Genomic DNA, 22,160 nt, shown 5'->3' with positions numbered 1-22,160 from the left:
ATCAGGCTCACATGAAGCCACGGGAGCAGGTGGTGGATGGTCGTTTGAGCAGCCTGAAAATATCGCAAGCCCTGGTTATGTGACCATTGACACCAGGCAGACAATCTCTGGAGGGTATTGATAATGGCTAGGGCCACCTGTCTTGTAAAGACACTGCCCAGAAGAAGGTAATGGCAAACCAGTTCTTCAGATAAATTTGCCAAGAACAATCATGGTCATGAGAAAACCAGGACGTAACACAGCACATAATGAATGAACCAAACTGGAGGCCAGGAGTTTATTTTCCCTGATGCCAATAATGGTGGTGCAGAGTGTAGTGGTTAGTGTAATGTCTTAGTGCCAGCGACCCCAGTTCAATTCCTGACGTTGTCTGTAAGGAGCTTGTATGCTCTCCCAGTGACCACGTGCACTCCCCCCAGGTGCTCCAGTCTCCCCATAATCCAAAGATACACTGGTTAGGGTGAGTGAGTTGTGGGCATGCTGTGTCGGTTCTGGAAGCATGCCAACACTTGCAGGCTGCCCCAAGGACGTCCTTGGACTGTGTTAGTCATTGACACAGACGGCACATTTCATTGGGTGTTTTGATTTTCCAATGTAAATGTAACAATGAAAGCAAACCTTTAGCATCTGGAATCCGCTGCCTCGTGTGTGGTGGCAGCTTTTAGTCAAGGCCTTCGAGAGGGACTAGGAAGATGGGAGAGTTGATCTGGAGTGCGTACAGCAGGATTGCCAGCTCAGGCTCAGTGTGACTATTGCAGTGTCATTCTGTGATTATTGTGAGCCCACATGAAAGGTGGGGAGAGTTGTGATTGTGGATGGTGTTGTGTCTAGAACAAGCTTGTTATCCTTGCCCCCTGTCTCTCAGTTTTTCGTTGTGGTCAGCCTCGGGCAGTCCCTCTCAACTCGGGTTAATTCCCGAGGGATAACATAACCCCTGTTATTTTTAGACTCTTGGGACCCTTTTAGAGCAAAGCATCATTGCTGCTGAAATGTGAGAGGGTGTTGCTAGCCACACCTCGTTCTTCTCCACTCCCTCTTCCTCACTGGTCACCAATCATACAGCATAGCACAGTGCAGCATTTTACAGGCCCTTTGACCCATTGAGTTGTATTGACCTTCTAAGCCATATCAATCAAATCCTTCCCTCACACATCACCTTCCATTTTTATATCATCCATGTGCTATGAGAATCTCCTGAATGTCCCTAATGTATCTACCTCCACCATCATCCTGAGCAGTGCGTTTCCTGCCTCTACCACTCTGTGTGTGTTGGGGGGTGGAGAGGGAGGGACGTATCTCTGACACTCCTTTATACTTCCTTCTAATCAGATTAAAATGACACCCCCACTTATTAGCTATTTCTGCCCTAGGGGAAAAATCTCTGGCGGTCCACTCTCTTTGTGCCTCTTGTATGATGCAGGTCTATCATCGCCTCTCATTCTCCTTCACTCCGAAGAAAACTCCTATCTCGCTCAACGCATCCTCATAAAGCATGCTCCCTAATCCAGACTACACCCTGTTAAAGCTTTCCAAGATATTGCTGACATATCATTCCCCTCTCGGCCTCTGGCGTGAAAGGAGTCCTGGTGAATATTGGGAACATTAAAGTCGTCCCCGACTCTGTTGCTTTTACGACTTTCCATAATCTGCCTACACCTGTTCCTCCGTCTCCTGTTGGCGTCTGGGAGATGTCCATCAGAGTGATTGCACCTTCCCTGCTGCCCAGCTCCACCTGCAGTGCCTCACTGGGCAAGCCTCCGGCGCGCCCTCCTTCAGTGCCATGCAGAAGGTCAAGAACCGATCCATGTGGCACTCCACAAGTTAAATACCTGTTTCCAGGTATCTGTTTTCATTTACTTTTCCCAAATTGAAGTGCACAATATCTGCATCTTAACCACTCTCCATTAATCCTGAAAGCATTGTCCCAGTATGTTGCACTGACCCTTTGTACCTTCTCCAAGACTGCTTTCACCCTTCCTCCCCACATAACCCTCCAGTTTTCTGTCATCTATCAGTCTATCGAATGTATCTGCCTGTCTGGGTTTTGAATGGATTCTAGATCAAGGTCACTTTGGGGACTTTACTATTGGCCGCATGATGGCGGGGGGAGGGGTGGAGATGAAGGAGCTTCTGCTGGTACAAGTAGGGGGAGAGTTGATGCTTTGCTGCTTGTGCATGGGAGGGGGAGAGGGTCTCTGGGGGCCTGATGTTCCTGTCATCCATTCTTTGGGGTTTCTTGTTTCGTGGATAGCTCTGAAGAGTAAGGATTTCAGTTTGTATACTGTCTAATTGGGACTATTTCCTCTCTATCTCCAGTCCTGGCAGCACGTTCCACCACTGCATGTGTGTGTGTGTGTGTGTGTGTGTGTATAATAAATGTTACTCTTCCACACAGTGTGCCTTATTTTGCACATCGGTTGTCTCTTGGTCTTTGTGTGTAGCTTTTCACAAATTGTATTGTATTTCTCTGTTCTACTGTGAATGAATCTCAAGGTAGTATATGGTGACATACACTTAGTGGCCACTTTATTAGGTACACCTATACACTTGCTTGTAAATGCAATATCTAATAAGCCAATAATGTGGCAGCAACTCAGTGCATAAAAGCATGCAGACATGGTCAAGAGGTTCAGTTGTTGTTCAAACCAAACATCAGAAAGGGGAAGAAATGTGATCTAAGTGATTTTGACCATGGAATAATTGTTGGTGCCAGACGGGGTGGTTTGAGTATCTCAGAAACTGCTGAACCCCTTGGAATTTTCATGCACAACCAGTCTCTAGAGTTTACAGAGAATGTTGTGATAAACAACAAAAAATCCAATGAGCAGCAGTTCTATGGGCAAACACTCTTTGTCAATGAAAGGTCAGTGGAGAATGTCCAAACTGGTGACAGTAACTCAAATAATCATGAGTTCCAACAGTGGTGTGCAGAAGAACATCTAATGATGTGCCCACTGAGTATATAGGAACTGATAATAAGTTTACTTGGAACTTTGAATGGACCTGTGTTATTTGTTGACATTGTGTGATTTCCCCCTAGCCACGGCGCTCTGACCTCCATATTACCAGGCCGATTTCCAAAATGAACTTTATGATCAGAGTCACCATATACAACCCTGAGATTCATTTTCCTGTGGGCACACTCAGCAAATTTATAGATTGGTAACTATAACCGGATCAATGAAAGATCAGCCAGTTTGCAGAAGACAACAAACTCTGCAAATGCAAATGTAACAATAAATAACAAGATAAAGAGTCCTTAAAGTAAGATCATTAGTTTCTGAGATACTCAAACCACCCCATCTGGCACCAACAATCATTTCATGGTCAAAGTCACTTGGATCATATTTCTTCCCCATTCTGATGTGTGAACAACAACTGAACCTCTTGACCATGTGTGCTAGCTTTTACACATTGGGTTGCTGCCACATGATTGGCTTATTAGATATTTGCATTTATTCAGGCCCTACTTCTATATACTACTAAAACTCTCATGCTCTGTCTGTTTGTCTGATTGTGACCTCCAATTAGTGCAAACGGTGCATTACAGCAGCACTTTTTTGGCTAAATTGAATTAAAATGCGCTAACTTACAGAATGCCGGCAAAGTTCAGGGTTATATATTCGTATAAAATTGCTCATTCGCCAAAATCAACTGGCTCCCTTTTAACCTGAGAGCCAATCCAACATCATAGAAATCGAGATGCGACAGCCTGACGCATGCGCACGGCCAGCCTCAGCAGCGACACCTACCGGAGCAAAAGGGATAATAAGAGATAATTAAATCTTATTGTAATGACGTACTTCAAGACAACTATAAAACCCTTTGCTGCAGTCAAAGGGCAGCGGTGACTATATTACGTCCATTTAGGAGAGCACCAACCACATCATCAAGAATAATCAGCATCCTTTGGTGTTACTGCTTCGTATCTTCTATCCAGCATTAGGGTTAAAAAAAAAATGGTCGGCCTAATAATGCCACGTGGAAAGGGAAGGGGGACATTATGGTCAAGCGATGACGCCAAACGTCGTCGGGAAGCGGCAAGGAGAGGGAGAGAACAAGAATCAGATTAGGCCAGGGCCGCACGACTCCAGGGTCAAAGAGTCAGGACAAAAAAAGATGAGAGAAGAAGAGACAGAGGAGGAGAGGCATGCGCATCTCCAGGATTAGAGACAAACAACAAACAGCAGAAGAGATGAAGAGATGGCGGATGAAAGGACTGCACGTCTCCAGAATGACAACAAGAGGCACAAGGGTGGCAGATAAACCAGAAATGATGCCATCAAAAGTGTCCTTCGTTAAATGAGGAGCAACTATATTTGCTTTGCTAAGCGTCGTTCTTCTTTAATAAACTGAGGTTTTCTACTTCAGTTTCCAAAGCAAAGCAATACCAGTAGCATTCAGGAAAATTTAATGTTCATTCTGGTCACATTGGATTGCATTACTCTTCTCTCAAAGGGTGCCCCAATGGGTCACCCCGTTGTCTAGTCAAGAATATAATTGACTGCTCAAACCTCAGGGCCACAATCACTCACAAACCCACCGCGACTTTAAGGAAGCTTGTCTCAAGGACCAAGATACTAGTGAAGACAGCCGACAAAAGTAATGTGGTGTACAGGTTCACCTGTGGAGACTGCAAGAAAAACTACATCGACTAGACAGGATGTAAACTCTGAACTTGTTTTCAGGAACACAAATTGGAGGTATGGAGACATGATCCACTGTCGCTGATCTCAGTACATGAAGACCGAGAAGGACACGACTTTAATGGGACACAGCAGAGGTTCTGACACAGGCAAACACGAAGCAGGCACAAGAATTTTTAGAAGCGTGTTCTCTACTGATAACTCCGTAAGCAAACATATCGAAATAGATGCCATCTATGAACCCCTTAGAACCAAAGAAATGTGAGCCAGTAAAATTCAAAGGTCAGCTGAAGGGGTAGCCAGTCAGGACCAAGGCAAGTGAACGGGGTCCTATATAAACATGAGCACTGCCAGAGGGAAACACCAACAATTGCACCCTAAGGATGTCACCTCAACTGGTGATGAAACGTCTGCAAGCTAATTGCCAAGCTCGGCAAACACTGTAAGGGTGAATTTCCAATGAGAAAGTAGCAGGCAGTGGTTCCATTCACTGTTTGTGTTCTAGTCTTCTTCCTGTGATTCCAGTTCGAAGGGTGAGTTAATGGGAAGGGTAAAGTGGGACATCTCGTTCCTCCGAGATGCAGTACAGAGCATCATAAGAAGTCATTCCTGCCTGTGGCCATCAAACTTTACAACTCTTCCCTTGGAGGGTCAGACACCCTGAGCCAATAGGCTGGTCCTGGACTTATTTCATAATTTACTGGCAGAATTTACATATTACTATTTAACTATTTATGGTTCTATTACTATTCTATTACTATTTATTATTTCCATGACTATTACTATTTACTAATAGTAATACTACTATTTCTATTTCTATTACTATTTATTATTTATGGTGCAACTGTAACGAAAACCAATTTCCCCCGGGATCAATAAAGTATGACTATGACTGTGACTAGTACTGAGAACATTGCAAAAAAAAATGGATGCTTGAGTTGCCATCAACTACTTGGGTCTATCACAGGGGTCCGCAGTCATCTCTATGCCATGGATCAATACCATTAACCCCTGCTCTAGAGATTTTCTCCCATCTCAGACTCCGATTCAGATTTGTTTCTCATATATACGTTGAAGCATTATGCCCCCCAACCCCCTCCCTCTCCATTTCCCAGCCCCTGTTCCCTCTCTCACCTTATGTCACCAATCAACTTCCCAGCTCTTTGCTTCATCCCCCACCCCGACATTCCAGGTTTCACCTATCACTAAGTGGATCTCTTTCCCCTCCCCCATCTTTTAAGTCTACTCCTCTTCTTTTTTTTTCTCCAGTCCTGCTGAATGGTTTTGGCCCGAAATGTCGACTGTATTCTTTTTCCATAGATGTTGCCTGACCTGCTGAGTTCCCCAGCATCTTGTGTGTGTTGCTTGGGATTTCCAGCATCTTCAGGATCTCTCGTGTTCTTGTCGAGCCATCTGCTCCCTTCCTTTCCAGTCCTGATGAAGGGACTTAGCTCAAAATGTCGACAGTTTATTCCTTTCGATAGCTGCTACCTGATCTGCTGAGTTCCTCCAGCATTTTGCGTGCGTTTCTCTGGATCTCCAGCATCTGCGGAACCTGTTGTGTTTATGTACAGCAAAATGAGTTGTTTTCACGCTTGCCCACCCATATTTTGTGCTCTTGCATCACCAAACCCAGAAGAGGCCACCGCTGGCCCTGGAGCCTCAGGCACGCAGACGTTCCGTCTCTAACTTTGGACTTTTCCTACATCTGTGTGATTCCACTGCTCCACATAATTGCTGAACATTGCATGAGCCTTTGCCTCCAACACTGCTTCAGGGAACGTGTTCCACAAACACCCTTTTTCTGCTCTCCTCTAAACCCCTTTCCCCTCTCTTTTAGCTGGGGAAAGCTTTGCATTCCTCCCAGTGTACAACCCTCATAATTACTTCCACCTCTATCCAGTATCCTTGGAAACCTGGCTGTGATTCTCCCACGATGCATTGCACTGACTTGCTCATCCCCTTACCATAACATGCCTTCCAGCCTTCACCATCCCCCCATTAAGTAATGAGAGAAAGAGAAAGATTAGCTTTATTTGTCAGATGCCTGAGGACTCCATTAGTCAGGGTCAATCAAGGATGTTGCGCCTAGTTGTCTAGATACACAGGTCAGGGCAGTACAATATGGAGAGCAAACTGTGGTCAATGTAGCAAGCTCCCTCCCTCCACTCATCTGCTGAATGCAAAGGAATGGCAGATACCGATGCAGTTTGGCACCAGTGCTGTCTCTGGAATTGTCAGTCGGTGTTGATTCAATGTAGGACTTGGGGACTCCAGCTCTGGATTTTTTCCTTGGGGCTTATTCCTGAAGCCTTCCCCATGTAGCTGCAAGGCAGCGGAAGTTTGAGATTAGAGTTTTCCTTCTCCTAGGTGAGCTGCCAACTACAGCTGATGAGCCCCATCTGCCTGAAGTGACTGGTTCTAAGGCACCAGTAACCCGCCTTTGCTCCTTCTCCTGTCACTAGAAACGGTTCTACTGGGCTTAGTAGCTAAGCTACACACGAAGGCCAGGAGCTGGACTTGGTTAGAAACACAGAAAACCTACAGCACAATACAGGCCCTTCGGCCCACAAAGCTGTGCCGAACATGTCCTTACCTGAGAAATTACCTAGGCTTACCCATTGCCCTCTATCTTTCTAAACTCCATGTACCTATCCAGGTGTCTCTTAAAAGACCCTATTGTATCTGCCTCCACCACCGTCGCCGGCAGCCCATTCCACGCACTCACCACTCTCTGCGTAAAAAACTTACCCCTGACGTCTCCTCTGTACCTGCTTCCAAGCACCTTAAAACTGTGCCCTCTTGTACTAGCCATTTCAGCCCTGGGGAAAAAGCCTCTGATTATTCACACGATCAATGTCTCTCATCATCTTATACACCTCTATCAGGTTAACTCTCATCCTCAATCACTCGAAGGAGAAAAGGCCGAGTTCACTCAACTTATTCTCATAAGACATGCTTTCCAATCCAGGCAACATCCTTGTAAATCTCCTCTGCACCTTTTCTATGGTTTCCACATCCTTCCTGTAGTGAGGTGACCAGAACTGAGCACAGTACTCCAAGTGGGGTCTGACCAGGGTCCTACTGTATACAGCTGCAACATTACTTCTTGGCTCCTAAACTCAATCCCACGATTGATGAAGGCCAATGCACGGTATGCCATCTTAACCACAGAGTCAATCTGCTCAGCAGCTTTGAGTGTCCTATGGCCTCGGACCCCAAGGTCCCTCCGATCCTCCACACTGCCAAGAGTCTTACCATTAATACTATATTCTGCCATCATATTTGACCTACCAAAATGAACCACCTCCCACTTCTCTGGGTTGAACTCCATCTGCCACTTCTCAGCCCAGTTTTGCATCCTATCAATGTCCCGCTGTAACCTCTGACAGCCCTCCACACTATCCACAACACCTCCAACCTTTGTGTCATCAGCAAATTTACTAACCCATCCCTCCACTTCCTCATCCAGGTCATTTATAAAAATCACAAAGAGTAGGGGTCCCAGAACAGATCCCTGAGGCACACCACTGGTCACCGACCTCCATGCAGAATATGACCCATCTACAACCACTCTTTGTCTTCTGTGGGTAAGCCAGTTCTGGATCCACAAAGCAAAGTGCCCTTGGATCCCATGCCTCCTTACTTTCTCAATAAGCCCTGCATGGGGTACCTTATCAAATGCTTGCTGAAATCCATATACACTACATCTACTGCTCTACCTTCATCAATGTGTTTAGTCACATCCTCAAAAAATTCAATCAAGCTCATAAGGCAAAGCCATGCTAACTGCTCCTAATCATACTATGTTTCTCCAAATGTTCATAAATCCTGCCTCTCAGAATCTTCTCCATCAACTTACCAACCACTGAAGTAAGACTCACTAGTCTATAATTTCCTGGACTATCTCTACTCCCTTTCTATAATAATGGAACAACATCTGCAACCCTCCAATCCTCTGGAACCTCTCCCGTCCCTATTGATGATACAAAGATCATCGACAGAGGCTCAGCAATCTCCTCCCTCACCTCCCACAGTATCCTGGGGTACATCTCGTCCAGTCCCAGTGACTTATCCAACTTGATGCTTTCCAAAAGCTCCAGCACATCCTCTTTCTTAATATCTTCATTCTCAAGAATTTCAGTCTGCTGTAAGTCATCCCTATAATCGCCAAGATCCTTTTCCAAAGTGAATACTGAAGCAAAGTACTCATTAAGTACCTCTCCTATCTCCTCCGGTTCCATACACACTTTTCCACTGTCACACTTGGTCCTGTTCTCTCACATCTTAACCTCTTGCTCTTCACATAACTGTAGAATGTCTTGGGGTTTTCCTTAATCCTGTCCGCCAAGGCCTTCTCATGGCCCCTTCTGGCTCTCCTAATTTCTTTTTTAAGCTCCTTCCTGCTAGCTTTATAATCTTCCAGATCTCTATCATTACCAAGTTTTTTGAACCTTTCATAAGCTCTTCTTTTCTCCTTGACCAGATTTACAGCAGCCTTTGTACACCACAGTTCCTGTACACTACCATCCTTTCCCTGTCTCATTGGAACAAACTTATGCAGAACTCCACACAAATATCCCCTGAACATTTGCCACATTTCTTCTGTACATTTCCCTGAGAACATCTGTTCCCAATTTATGGTTCCAAGTTCCTGCCTGATATCTTCATATTTCCCCTTACTCCAATTAAACACTTTCCTAACTTGTCTGTTCCTATCCCTCTCCAATGCTATGGTAAGGGAGACAGAATTATGATCACTATCTTCAAAATGCTCTCCCACCGAGAGATCTAACACCTGACCAGGTTCACTTCCCAATACCAAATCCTGTCCTCTTGTAGGCTTATCTACATATTGTGTCTGAAAACCTTCCTGAAGAAACCTAACAAACTCCACTCCATCAAAACCCCTTTCTCTAGGAAGATGTCAATCAATATTTGGGAAATTAATATCTCCCACCACAATGACCCTGTTACTTTTAAACCTTTCCAGAATCTGTCTCTCTATCTGCTCCTCGATGTCCCTGTTACCATTGGGAGGTCTATAAAAAACACCCAGTAGAGTTATTGACCCTTCCTGTTTGTTCCTAACTTCCATCCACAGAGACTCTGTAGACAATCCCTCCATGACTTCCTCCTTTTCTGCAGCCGTGACACTGTCTCTGATCAACAGTGCCATGCCCCCACCTCTTTTGCCTCCCTCCCTGTCCTTTCTGACACATCTGGAACCTACTTGTTAGGGGCTATTTGAGTCACACATTATTGGGAACATTTACTAGGTAGTGGGAGCTCGTCCCCGTTACCACTCCCGTCTATAACAACCTTAAAGAATCATGTACTTCAGAACACACAGTGAAATGTGTCATTTGTGTCAAGGACCAATACTGTCTGAGGGTGCGCTGGAGACAACCTGCAAGTGTTGCCATGTTTCCGGCACCAACAAAGTATGCCCACAGCTTACTAAACGTAATCTGTATGTCTTTGGAATGTGGGAGGAAACTGTAGCACTCGGAGGAAACCCACGTGGTCACAGTGAGAATGTACAAAACTAAATACAGACCAAGGTGGGTATTGAACCCACGTTGCTGGCGCTGTAAGGTGCTATGCTATGTGCCACCCCAAGTTTGTGCTGTTCGTCCCTGTCTACAGATCCTTGCCTGCTTTCATCCCCCTCTGGACCGCTGACCCTCTGGTAACACTGGGACCCAGATAGCTGAAGGGGTGCCAGTTCTGGACTCCCTTCGTGTTGAACGGCAATGCAGGCTGTACTTGATTAGGAGTTTGAGGAGATTTGGTATGTCACCAAAGACGCTTGCAAATTTTGACAGATATGCCGTGGAGAGCGTTCTAGCTGGCTGATTCACCGTCTGGTGAGGGAAGGGGGAGCGGGGGAGGCATTGCTCAGGATCACAAAAAGCTGCGGAAAGTTGTAAACTCTGTCAGCTCCATCATGGGTACTAGCCTCCCCGGTATCCAGGAGAAGCGATGCCTCAAAATGGCAGCATCCATCATTGAGGACCCCCGTCACCCAGGACGCCCTCTTCTCATTGCTACCATCAGGGAGGAGGTACAGCAGCCTGAAGCCACATACTGAACGATTCAGGAACAGCTTCTCTCCCTCTGCCATCTGATTCCTGAATGGATATTGAACACATGAATGATTATTATTTTTGCACTACTTACTTAATTTAAATTTTTTATATATTTACTGTAATTTATAGTTTCATTATTATATATTGCATTGTACTGCTGCTGCAAAGAACAAGTTTCACGACACGTGCCTGACTCTGACTGTGACAATGGGAGAGTAAATGTTTGAAAGTTCAGGGGACTGGGGGTGCAGAGGAAACTTCGTGGAGTACCGTGAACAGTTCTGGGCACACTTGCAGGAAGGATGCCACTGCATCCTTCAAACACCCAACATACGAATAAAACCTTGAAAAGAAAGGAAGGATGGGAGAAAAGAAAACTCTGGCACTGTCTTTCTTCCTATATCCCCAAAGGCGTGCAGGTTGGCGGCTTAACCGACTGCTGCAGGTTACCCCGGTGTGTGCATGAGGGGTAGAATCTGGCGGGAGCTGATGACGGTGGGGTGTGGGGGGTTGTAGCATTGTGGCGTGGCATAACACTACTAGAGCACCGGTGACCTGGGTTCAATTCCCACCGTGACCTCCTGTATTCGAAAGCGGTACAGATTAGGGTTAGTAAGTAAGTCATATGGAGTAATTCTGTTTGTTGCCATGCTGTATCTCTCTCTGACTGAGATTTATTGTAATATTTGAACATTTGTGTACAACTTTCAAAAGAGAAGTTTCTGGCTGTATCTTCATATTTCTCTTGATGTGGGATGGGAAGATTGGCGGGAGTGTTGGGTTAGTTGCATAAAGAGTAGGCATAGATCTGTTGGGGCAAATGGTCTCTGGCCTTGAAAACTTCCAGCAAAAACCCCGAGCACGAAGAGCGACTCGGGGTCGGGAATGCTGTTTGACGAGTCCAGCCACTGAAACAGGGAGGTGGGAAGGCATGTGACCGAGCCACCGAGAAGAGTGCCAAGCTCTCCAGGCAACCCCAGGAGCATTCAGCATGTCGATCATTTCCGGAATCCGGCTGAGGCTCTTGTGCCTGATTTGTTCTTCCTCCGGGAAGGTGGGGCTGGTTACACCCGTGCCAGGCACAGGAGTCAAAGTTCAAAGGTCCAATTTAATGTCAGAGAAATGTATACAATATACATCCTGAAATACTTTTTCTTTGATATATGTGCTTTGATAAATTTATTATCACCATATAAAACCCTGAGATTCATTTTCCTGCAGGCATTCTCAATAAATCCATAGCAGAATGATAACCCTAACAGAATCAATGGTTAATAACATGGAGAAATTTAAAGTTGCTGACCCTCTCCATCTCTGAGATGTGGCTCACAGACCTCTGGTCTGCTCCTCCTGAAGTCAATAATCAGCTCCTTGGTCTCGCTGACACTGAGTGAGAGTTTGTTGTCATGGACACCACTCAGCCAGATTTTCAATCTCCCTCCTGTGTGCTGATTCATCGCCAGCTTCGATCTGGCCCACGGCAGTGGTTTCATCAGCAGGCTTGAATGTGGCTTTGGATCTGTGCTTGGCCTGACAGTCAGAAGTGTGAAGTGAGCAGAGCAGGAGGCTGAGCACACAGCCTTGCAGTACACCCGTGCTGATGGAGATTGTAGATCCAGCCACGTGTTTCTGCAGATCCAAACCGACTGTGGTCTGCAAGTGAGGAAATCAAGGATTCCAATGCACGAGGAAGTATTGTTGACTAGTTTTGGAAGGACGATGGTACTGAATGCTGAACTGTGGTTGATAAAGAGCATCCTGGTGTTTGCATCTTTGCTCTCTAGATGTTCCAGGGTTGTGTGAAGAGCCAATGAGATAGCATCTGCTGTGGTAGGCAAATTGGAGCAGATCTGAGTCACTACTCAAACAGGAGTTGGTGTGTTTCATCACCAAGCTCTCAAAACACTTTGTCACTGTGGATGTGAATGTTACGGGTTGATGGTCAGTGAGGCAGGCCACCATGCTCTCCTTGGGTGCTCTTGTAGTTGAAGCCTGTGTAAAGCAGCTGGGCGCCTCAGTCTGTGGAAGCAAAGAGTTAAAAAATTGCAGTGAGCACCCCAGCGACTTGATCAGCACACAGGTCTTCAGTATTTGGCCAGGTATCCGTCTGGGCCGGATGCTTTTCGTGGGTTCACCCTCTGGAAGGTTGCTCGACGTCAGCCTCAGACTGAAATCACAGGATCATCCGTGGCTGTGGGAGTTCATGATGGTTTAACAGTCAAAGCGAGCATAGAAGGCATTGAGTTCATCGGGAATTGAAGACTTGTTACTGCCTGTGTCGCTTGATTTAACTTTATAAGAAATGATAGTATTCAAGCCCTGCCAGAACTATCGAGCATCCTTCATTGATTCAAGTTTAGTCCAAATAAAAGATCCTTGTCTGGTTGGCTGCCAGTGACTGGTGGTGTTCTGCAGGGGAGCTGTGTTGGGACCACTTCTTTCAATGCTGTATATCAGTGATTTAAATGATGGAATAGAGGCTTTGTTGCCATGTTTGCAGGTGATATGAAGATTGATGGAGGGGCAGGTAGTACTGAGGGAAACCATTAGGATGCAGAAGGACTTCAACAGATTAGGAGAATGGGCAAGAAAGTGGCAAATGAAATAAAATGTTGGAAAATGTATGGTCATGCACTTTAGTAGTAGAAATAAATATGCAGACTATTTTCTAAGCAGAGAGAAAATCCAAAAATCTGAGCTGCAAAGGGACTTGGGAGTCTTTATGTAGAACTCCCTAAAAGTTAACTTGCAGGCTGAGTCGGTGGTGAGGAAGGCAAATGCAATGTTAGTATTCATTTCAAGAGGTCTAGAATACAAGAGCAAGGATGTGATGCCGAGGTTTTATAAGACATTGGTGAGGCCTCATCTTGAGTATTGTGAACAGTTTTGTGCTCCTCATCTGAGAAAAGATGTGCTGGCATTGGAGAAGTTCCTGAGACGGTTCATGAGGATGATTCTGGGAGTGAAAGGGTTATCATACGAGGAACTTTTGATGGCTCTGAGTCTGTACTTGCTGGAATTCAGAAGGGTGGGGGGGGGATCTCACCGAAACTTTTTGAATGTTGAAAGGCCTAGGCAGAGTAGATGTGGAAAGAATGTTTCCCATGGTGGGAGAGTCTAGGACAAGAGGGCGCAGCCTCAGGATAGAGGGGCATCCATTTGAAACAGGGATGCGGAGAAATTTCTTTAGCCAGAGGGTGGTGAATTTGTGGAATTTGTTACCTCGGGCAGCTGTGGAGGCCAGGTCACTGGGTGTATTTAAGACAGAGATTGATAGGTTCTTGATTGGACATGGTTATGTGGAGAAGGCCGGGGAGTGGGGCTGAGGACAAAAAAATGGATCAGCCATATTGAATGGCAGAACAGACTCGATGGGCCAAATGGCCTAATTCTGCTCCTTTGTCTTATGGCTAGAATTGCCACTTTGCCTGTGAGATGGCTTTCTGGAAATTGGACCTGGACCCCTTGTAACTTTCTTGGTCACAGATGTGAGATCCAAGAGCACAATTAGAGCATACCTACACTTTATTGTCACCAAACAATTGATACTAGAACGTACAATCATCACAGCGATATTTGATTCTGTGCTTCCCACTCCCTGGACCACTGAGCCCATCGAGTCTGCTGCACCGTTGCATCATGTCTGATTTATTTTCCTTCTCAAGCCCCACTGTAACCTGTGATGCACTTACTAATCAAGAACCTATCAACCTCTGTTTTAAATATACCCAATCACTTGGCCTCCACAGCCATTTGTGGCCATAAATTTCATCCCTGGCTAAAGAAATTACTCCTCCTCATCTTCTACTCCCTCAAGTACTAGATTCCACCTCCCCCCCCAGCCCCGCCGGCCCCCACTGGTGGAAACATCTTCTCCGCATCAATTCCATTTAGCCATTTCAATATCTGATAGGGTTCAATGAGATCCCCCTCATTCCTCCAGTGAGTGCAATTGTTCCTGATACGCTGACCACTTCGTTCCTGAGATCACTCTCATGAACCACGTCAGTACCCTCTCCAATGCTAAATGTTCAAAACCAAGAGGCCGAAGTTTAAACCATTCTTCACAGTACCGAGTCGTGTTGTCTGGACAGGATGGTTGTGTTTTGCGGGATGCTGCTGTGCACTTCCTGACGACTCTTAGCTGAAAGGCATTTTTGGGCAGCCAACATGAGGTTTCCATTCATCGCCCACTCAGTCATATGGTGTGAGGGAAGGTCTTTCAGCCCACAGGACCAGTGCTAGCCTATTTCGCCAATCTTATTCTAATCTCCCCATGCCCTGGGGTGAGTAACACCCCGACCCCTGGGGAATCGGCAACACCCGTGGTGCCATGTGGGGAGCGTGCAGACTCCACGCAGAGAGTGCCATGCCAGTGGGGAAGCGGTCCTAACCACTCTGCCACTTGGGAGGGCAATCCTTGCTCGAAAATCATCCTGAACCAGGCTGTTCTGTCTCCTGATAAACTCAACAACACTAAACAGTCCCGACCCGGACTGACTTGCGTGTTCTTTAGAATTATGTAATGGGGAGAGGCCTGCTGCTCCCACTGAACGTACTTCCCACTGCTTCCCTTTTCTGTGAATTCTGCCTTTGCCACCTGGCCTAGCTCAACCACCAGGAAGGAAATGTCACTTGAAGGGAGGGTGGGGAGGAAACCGGGGAATTATCGGTAGTAATTTCGGGCAGCAGTTGTGTTGGAGGAATGAGAGGGGGCGGGCCAGTGCGGTGGAAACTGACCCCTTGCTGACGTTGTCCGCGGACTGCAATTCCTTCCCTGGTTTCACTTCCTGTCGTAGACAAAGTTTAAAATGCGGACGGCATCCTGGTCGGATCAGTGTACACTGACCTGCCACGTGGGATGGTCTAGTATGACTGGCAGGCTTCTCCAGTGAAGAGCCAAGTTGTCACTTGTACCTGCTTGAGGCCCGAGTACAGCGACAGGTCTGTTTTGGGTGAGTTTCTCTTTTGGTTGGCTTGAGTGGTTCTCTGATCTTGGCAATCCATCGCTGCACACGTCAGTGAGCTGATCACTTGTAGAGTGCTCGCTGAATGCTGGACCTTTATATACTTATCAATCAGCCGATTGGTTGTGATTACAGAAACTCAGCTGTGACATAGGGTCGGGGTCTCGTTGCTGATTGGTTGCGTGGTGAACTCCGTGCGTTGGCTGGAATTTTGCCCGCATTGGCTTATAAATGGGATCGAAGTCTACGTGCCTGTTTGTAGAATTGTTTGCAGAAAGCCATGCTTCTTGCATGCCATGTGTTTCCTATTTAAAACTCTGGATGCTGACATCTCAGTTGGTGGAAGGGTTCATTGTTTCAGGTGCGATGGTGGAATAGAAGACAGGTTGTAAACACGAGATTCTGCAGATGCTGGAAACCCAGAGTAACGCACTCAAAATACGGAAGGAAACCTGCAGGTCAGGCCGCATCCATAAAGGGGAATAACCGGTCAACAGTTTTAGCTGGATGTTTTTGGTGATGTACTGGCATCTGCACCAACTTCGGGTTCGAACCTGGCTGGCGCCTTTGTGCTCTCCATCTGTGCTGCGTTGAGTGGCGAGCTAGACACTCTACCTCATGTATCAGACAAATTCTCAAGAGATGGTAAGCTTGCTGCCCGATGTGCCAAGTGCAGGGAGGAACTTTGGGCCAAGACCTTTCATCAGAACGTGACCTATAATTTTCACTCCGTTCTGCTTTCTCTCCTCCAGCCACTGCCTGACCCATTGAGTGTTAGCAGCATTTTCTGCTTTGGTTTAGTCAAGTCTGGTATGGTTTGTCCATCAACAGTTCATCTGCTGGAGCTTTTGATGGCTCTGGGCCTGTACTCTGCGGAGCTCAGAAAGATGAGTGGAGGATCTGATTGGATTCAGAAAGGGCTGGATAGAGTGGATGAGGAGGGGACGTCTTCATTAATAGAAGAGTCCAGAATCTGAGGGCACAACCTCAGAAAAGAAGTGAATCTGTGGAACGTGTTGCCACTGAGGCAGAGTCAATGGGGATGGACGTAACACACCCAAAATGCTGGGGGAGCTCAGCAGGTCAGTCGACATCAGTGGAAATGCATAGACACTTGCCGTTTTGTGACGAGACCCTTCATCAGGACTGGAAAGGAAGGGGGAAGACGCCAAAATAGAACACAGAAATCTACAGCACATTACAGGCCCTTCGACCCACGATGTTGTGCTGACCATGTAACCTCCTCTGGAAAATGCCTAGAATTTCCCTAGTGCATAGCCCTCTATTTTATTAAGCTCCATGTTCCTATGTAAGTGTCTTTATTGTATCTGCTTCTACCACCCTCGCTGTCAGTGCGTTCCACGCATCCACCACTCTGTGAAAACCTTATCTCTGACATTCCCCTGTATCTACTTCCAAGTATCTTAAACCTGTGTCCTTTTGTGGCAGCCGTTTCTTCCCGGGGGAAAAGCCTCTGGCTATCTAAACGATCAATGCCTCTCATCAGCTTATACACCTCTATCAGGTCACCTCTCATCTTCCGTCACTCCAAGGAGAAAAGGCCAAGTTCACTCAACCTATTCTCATAAGGCACAGGATGTAGGAGAGGGAAGGAGGCTGGCTGGAAGGTGAGGGGTGAAGCCAAGTGGGTGGGAAAGGTAAAGGGCCGGAGAGGAAAGAGTCTGATAGGAGCGGAGAGTGAACCAGAGGAGAAAGGGAAGGGGGGACCTGGGGGAGGTGATAGGCAGGTAAAAGGCCAGAGTGGGGAATAGAGGAAGAGGGGAGAGGAAGGGATTTTCTTTTTATTGGAAGGAGAAATCGATATTCATGCCATCAGTTCAGAAGCTACCCAGATGGAATATAAGGTGTTGCTCCTCCGCCCTGAGGGTGGCCTCACCTTGGCCAAAGAGGAGGCCATGGAGCCACATGTCTGAACAGAAATGGGAATTAAAATGCTTGACTACTGGGAAGTCCCACTTGTGGCAGATGGAAGGAAGTGTTCGGCGAAGCGGTCCCCCAGTTTACAACGGGTCTCACCAATGTAGAGGAGGCCACCTTGGGAGCACCGGGCACTCTAGACGACCCCAGGGGAGTGAGGGTTTGACTTGTTAGAGGTGCGTAGGACAATGAGAGAGATTGATCGAGTGGGCAGCCAATGTTTTTCCCAGGGCAGAAATGGTTAATATGAGAGGGGCATAATTTCAAGTTGATTGAGAATAGAGGGGGGATGTCAGAGGTAGTTCTTTTTGCACAACGAGGTGAGTGTGCAGCACGCTGCTAGGGGTGGTAGTAGGGATGGATACATTAGGGACACTTAAGAGACTTAAGTGATAGAAAATGGAGGGGTTGTGAGGGAGGGAAGAGTTGGATTGCTCTTAGAATTGGTTAAAAGGTCGGCACAACATGGTGGACTGAAGGGCCGGGCCTGTCCCGTTCTACGTTCTGTCACATGGGGTTGAAGCCTGTAAATGCCTGCAAGAAAATGAATCTCGATGTAGTGTATAGTAATATATACTTCTACATGTGCGATTTGTTTTTTTCGTTGTCTGATGGTCTCAATATCTAGGGGCTTTTCTTTAAACGAGCTCTGTGATGTTTCTTTGTTTTGCAGCTGTCTGCAAGAAGAGAAATCTTAAAGTTGCGCATTGTACTTTGAACTTGAAAAATGTCAGTCGTGAGTGAATTGAGCCCAATGGCCGGATTCTTCTCCTGTATCTTGTGGTCTGATGGGGTCTCAGCAGGTCGGGCAGCCCCTGTGGAGGCAAACAGGCGTTCGGTATTTCAGCTCAAGAGCCTACATCACGATTCCAGCAGATGACCAGAAACTTTGGCCATCTCTCTGCCTCCATAGATGCTGCTCAACCCCCTGAATTCCCCTCTACGTTACCACACTGACCATGTCCTGTGACTGCTACTTTCAGGGGCCAGAGTCCATGCGCAGGAATCTCTGCAGGTTAACTTGCAGGTTGAACCTGCGGTGAGGAAGTTAAATGCGATGTTCACATTCATTTCAAGAGGTCTAGAATATAAAAGGACGGATGTAATGTTGAGACTTTATAAAGCACTGGTGAGGCCTCACTTGGAGTATTGTCAGCAGGTTTGGGCACCTTATCTTAGAAAGGATGTGCTGACGCTGGAGAGGGTTCAAAGGAGGTTTACAAAAATGATTCCAGGATTGAACGGCTTGTCATATGAAGAGCGTTTGATGGCTCTGGGCCAATGCTCATTAGAATTCAGAAGAATGAGAGGTGACTTAATTGAAACCTATTGAACGTTGAAAGGCCTTGATAGAGTGGACGTGGAGAGGATGTTGCCAATGGTGAGAAAGTCTAAGACACAGCCTCCGAATAGAAGGCAACAGGCAGCATTTTGTCTGTTGCTTGGGTTTCCAGCATCTGCAAATTTCCTCTTTTTTTTATGCTCAGAATAGAAGGGTGTCCTTTTAGAATGGAGATGAGGAGGAATTTCTTTGGCCAGAGAGATGAATCTGGGATTTGTTGCCACAGGCGGCACTGGAGGCCAAAACATATGGTATATTTAAGGCAGAGGTTGTTAGATTCTTGATTTTAGTCGGGGCTTGAAGAGATTATGGGGAGAAGGCAGCAGACATTGACTGAGAGGAAAATGGATCAGCCATGATGAAATGGCAGAGCAGACTTGATGGGCCAAATTGTCTAATTCTGCTCCTATGTCTTATGGTCTGGTTACTGAGATACAGCGTGGAAAAGGCCCTGCGCTGCCCAGCAAACACCTGATTTAACCCTAACCTAATCACGGGACAATTTACAATACCTGCCACTCAGTAAATCTTTGGACTGTAGAAGGAAACCGGAGCACTTAGTCACGGGGAGAACGTAAAACTCCTTACAGGCAGCAGTGGGAATTGAACCCAGGTCCCCCGTACTGTAAACCATTGTGCTAACCACTACACTACAGTGCCGCCCTTGATGAGGACGGCATCTGGAAAATTGAAGGGAGACATTTGTGAAACTTTGCATTTCTCTCTTGACTGGGTAATCCAGTATAGGTTGGATCAGTCGCTCTGGGCACAGAGGGTAGAGCCGCCAGCTTGCAGTTCCAGGGACCCGTGTTCGATCCTGACCACCGGCGCTGTCTGTGTGGAGTTCAAAGGTGCAATTTAATGTCAGGGAAATATATACCATGTACATCCTGAAATGCTTTTTCTTCACAACCATCCATGAAAACAGAGGAGTGCCCCAAAGAATGAACGACAGATAAATGTTAGAACCCCAAAGTCCCACTCCCCAGCTCCCCTCCCTCCCACGTGTAAGCAGCAGCGAGCAACAATCCCCCCTCCCCCCACTGGCAAAAAAAAGCATTGGCACTCACCACTGAGTACTCAAGCATGAGCAAAGCAACAGCAAAGACACAGACTTGCAGTTACCCCAAAGACTTCGTATTTCACCTGCTATACGACATATCACAGGCTCTCTCTCTCCCCCTAATAAGGGAGAAGGAAGTGTCACTGTTTTCCTGGCAAGCAGGGAGACATAACAAACAACTCGCTCGTTTACGATGTTAAAAGTCCATTACGTTGCTTTTTTCAAGCTCTGTGCCTGAAGATCTCGGAGATCCCGGGTCTCCAGGCACACAGCTATAGATACTTTGACTCCCCCGACAACACACGGGTCTCCTGCCGTGACACCAACCCTCGATCCGCCCGTCTCCAGAGCCCCGAGATCCTAGGCTTCCAAATACGAGCAGGACCCTTGGGCCAAGCCCCTGGGGTGCCGAACAACAACGGCCGGTTGTGAAACCCCGAGAGTGGGTCCCATTCCCACAAAGAACCAAAGTCAACATGTATCTCCAGGTCAGGGTCTTCAAAACAACCCTGAAAGGGGAAAATAAAGATACTAAAGATGCAAATCGAGCTGTTTCTGACGAAGCAAGCAAAGGAGTCGCCGTTTAGCACCGTCATTACTCTGCTCCACATCCAGAAAGTTTGCATGTTCTCCCCATGAACGTGTGCATTTTCTTCAATAACCCAGAGGCTTGTGGATTGGTAGGTTGCTGTTGTGAATTACCACAAGTGTGTCGATGAGGGGTAGAATGTGGAGGTGGAGGGAAGAGACTCGACTGGAATATGGTGGAATAAAATGGATTTAGTGTTAAATAGATGCTCGATAAGTAGGCCAAAGGGCACGTTTCTAGCTGCACTATTGAATTGGCTCTCGATGTTAGTGAGACGCAAGGCTGTTTAGGCCTGAGAGTCGAAGTCTCTAGTTTGGCTTATCCAGAGGCTGGAGGTCCAATCCGAGTGTCTGGGGCCAAGGGATGGAGGTTGGAAGGCTGGAAGCAGCTTGCTCTGGGTTTGGAGGCCTGCCTGCCTGCCTGGGTGGGTGGATGGGTTTATTCCAGGTGCTCCAGTGTCCTCTCACACTATAAGGACATACTGGTCAGTAGGTGCTCATTGCTCCCATCGGGAGAAGATACAGGAACCTGAAGAGAGATGCTCAGTGATTCAGGAACAGCTTCTTCCCCTCTGCCATCCGATTTCTGAATGGACATTGAACCCATGAACTCTACCTCACTACTTTTTATTTCTATTTTTGCACTACTTATTTAATTTAACTTTTTTAATATGTTATGTTTTGTAACTTCAAAACGTTAAACAAATTGAAACAAAGACATGGGAGTCTGAAATGCGGGCCTGACTTTGATTTTACTTTAAGCAAGGCGTGCACATATCACGTGAAGTGTACAATTCATGTATTCATTGCTGTTCCTCTCTGCGCCTTATAGCACATTGGGTGACAACCTTGCCGTTATTTTAGCATTTTGTCTGTTTTTTGTCTTATGAGATCGAGTTGCTAGTTTAATACTCAATCCAGCTAGGATTGAAAGTGTCCAGGTAACTGGCCGGATTAGAACCCAGGATCACTTGCCTCGAAGTCTGGTGCTGATGCCACTGCACAATCGGCCGGATATATATACGTACTTGCACAAACAAGGAAGCTCAGTTAACCAGTATATATAAAAAATGACTCAAATATTATTGAAATATTAAATACACAACTATATATTCCTGTAATTTACAATTTTTATTATGCCTCATAATAACAAATTTGGCGACATATGCCGGTGATACTAAACCTTGTTCTGATTCTGTCATTGGCTGTAATTGGGAGGTGTACTATGTTGGGCTGGAAGAGCCTGTTACCCTGCTACATCTCTAAGTAAAATAAAAATTGGGCTTAATTGTTACTTCTGGCACATTTTAGTTATGAGGAGACTGATGGGACGAAACTCTAAATTAACTTATTTTGGTTTTATTTTATTCCCCTCAGGTCCCGGTCCGTATCTCCAAGCAGATCAGAATTTCGGTGAGTAGGTTCTCATCTGAAAGAATTCCTCATCCGATTGGGAAGAGACCCATGGAAGGTACAGATAATTAAACCAGTGCTGAGGCTCAGACTGGGAAAACCTTGTATTCT

The 22,160-nt window shown here is 46.4% G+C and overlaps 1 protein-coding gene across 4 annotated transcripts in view; it reads left to right on the top strand.

Annotated features, from left to right (window-relative positions):
- LOC140206216 (transcription factor RelB-like) overlaps window positions 1-22,160 on the top strand; it is a 74,034-nt gene that overhangs the window by 8,846 nt on the left and 43,028 nt on the right. The window contains exons 2-3 of one of the 4 annotated variants that reach the window (XM_072274538.1): window positions 19,728-19,836; window positions 22,014-22,049. Coding sequence is in view for 3 of the 4 variants with exons in the window: in XM_072274535.1 (XP_072130636.1) it covers window positions 22,014-22,049 (36 nt within the window). In the remaining variant the exon portion in view is untranslated. Of the gene's footprint in view, window positions 1-19,727; window positions 19,837-22,013; window positions 22,108-22,160 lie in introns of all 4 variants that reach the window. The other 3 variants (XM_072274536.1, XM_072274537.1, XM_072274535.1) reach the window with 3 other exon arrangements.

This window comes from Mobula birostris, chromosome 12, assembly GCF_030028105.1.
Source record: "Mobula birostris isolate sMobBir1 chromosome 12, sMobBir1.hap1, whole genome shotgun sequence".
In the NCBI taxonomy this organism is placed as follows: Eukaryota; Metazoa; Chordata; class Chondrichthyes; order Myliobatiformes; family Myliobatidae; genus Mobula; species Mobula birostris.
This window is presented reverse-complemented; position numbering and strand designations above follow the sequence as displayed.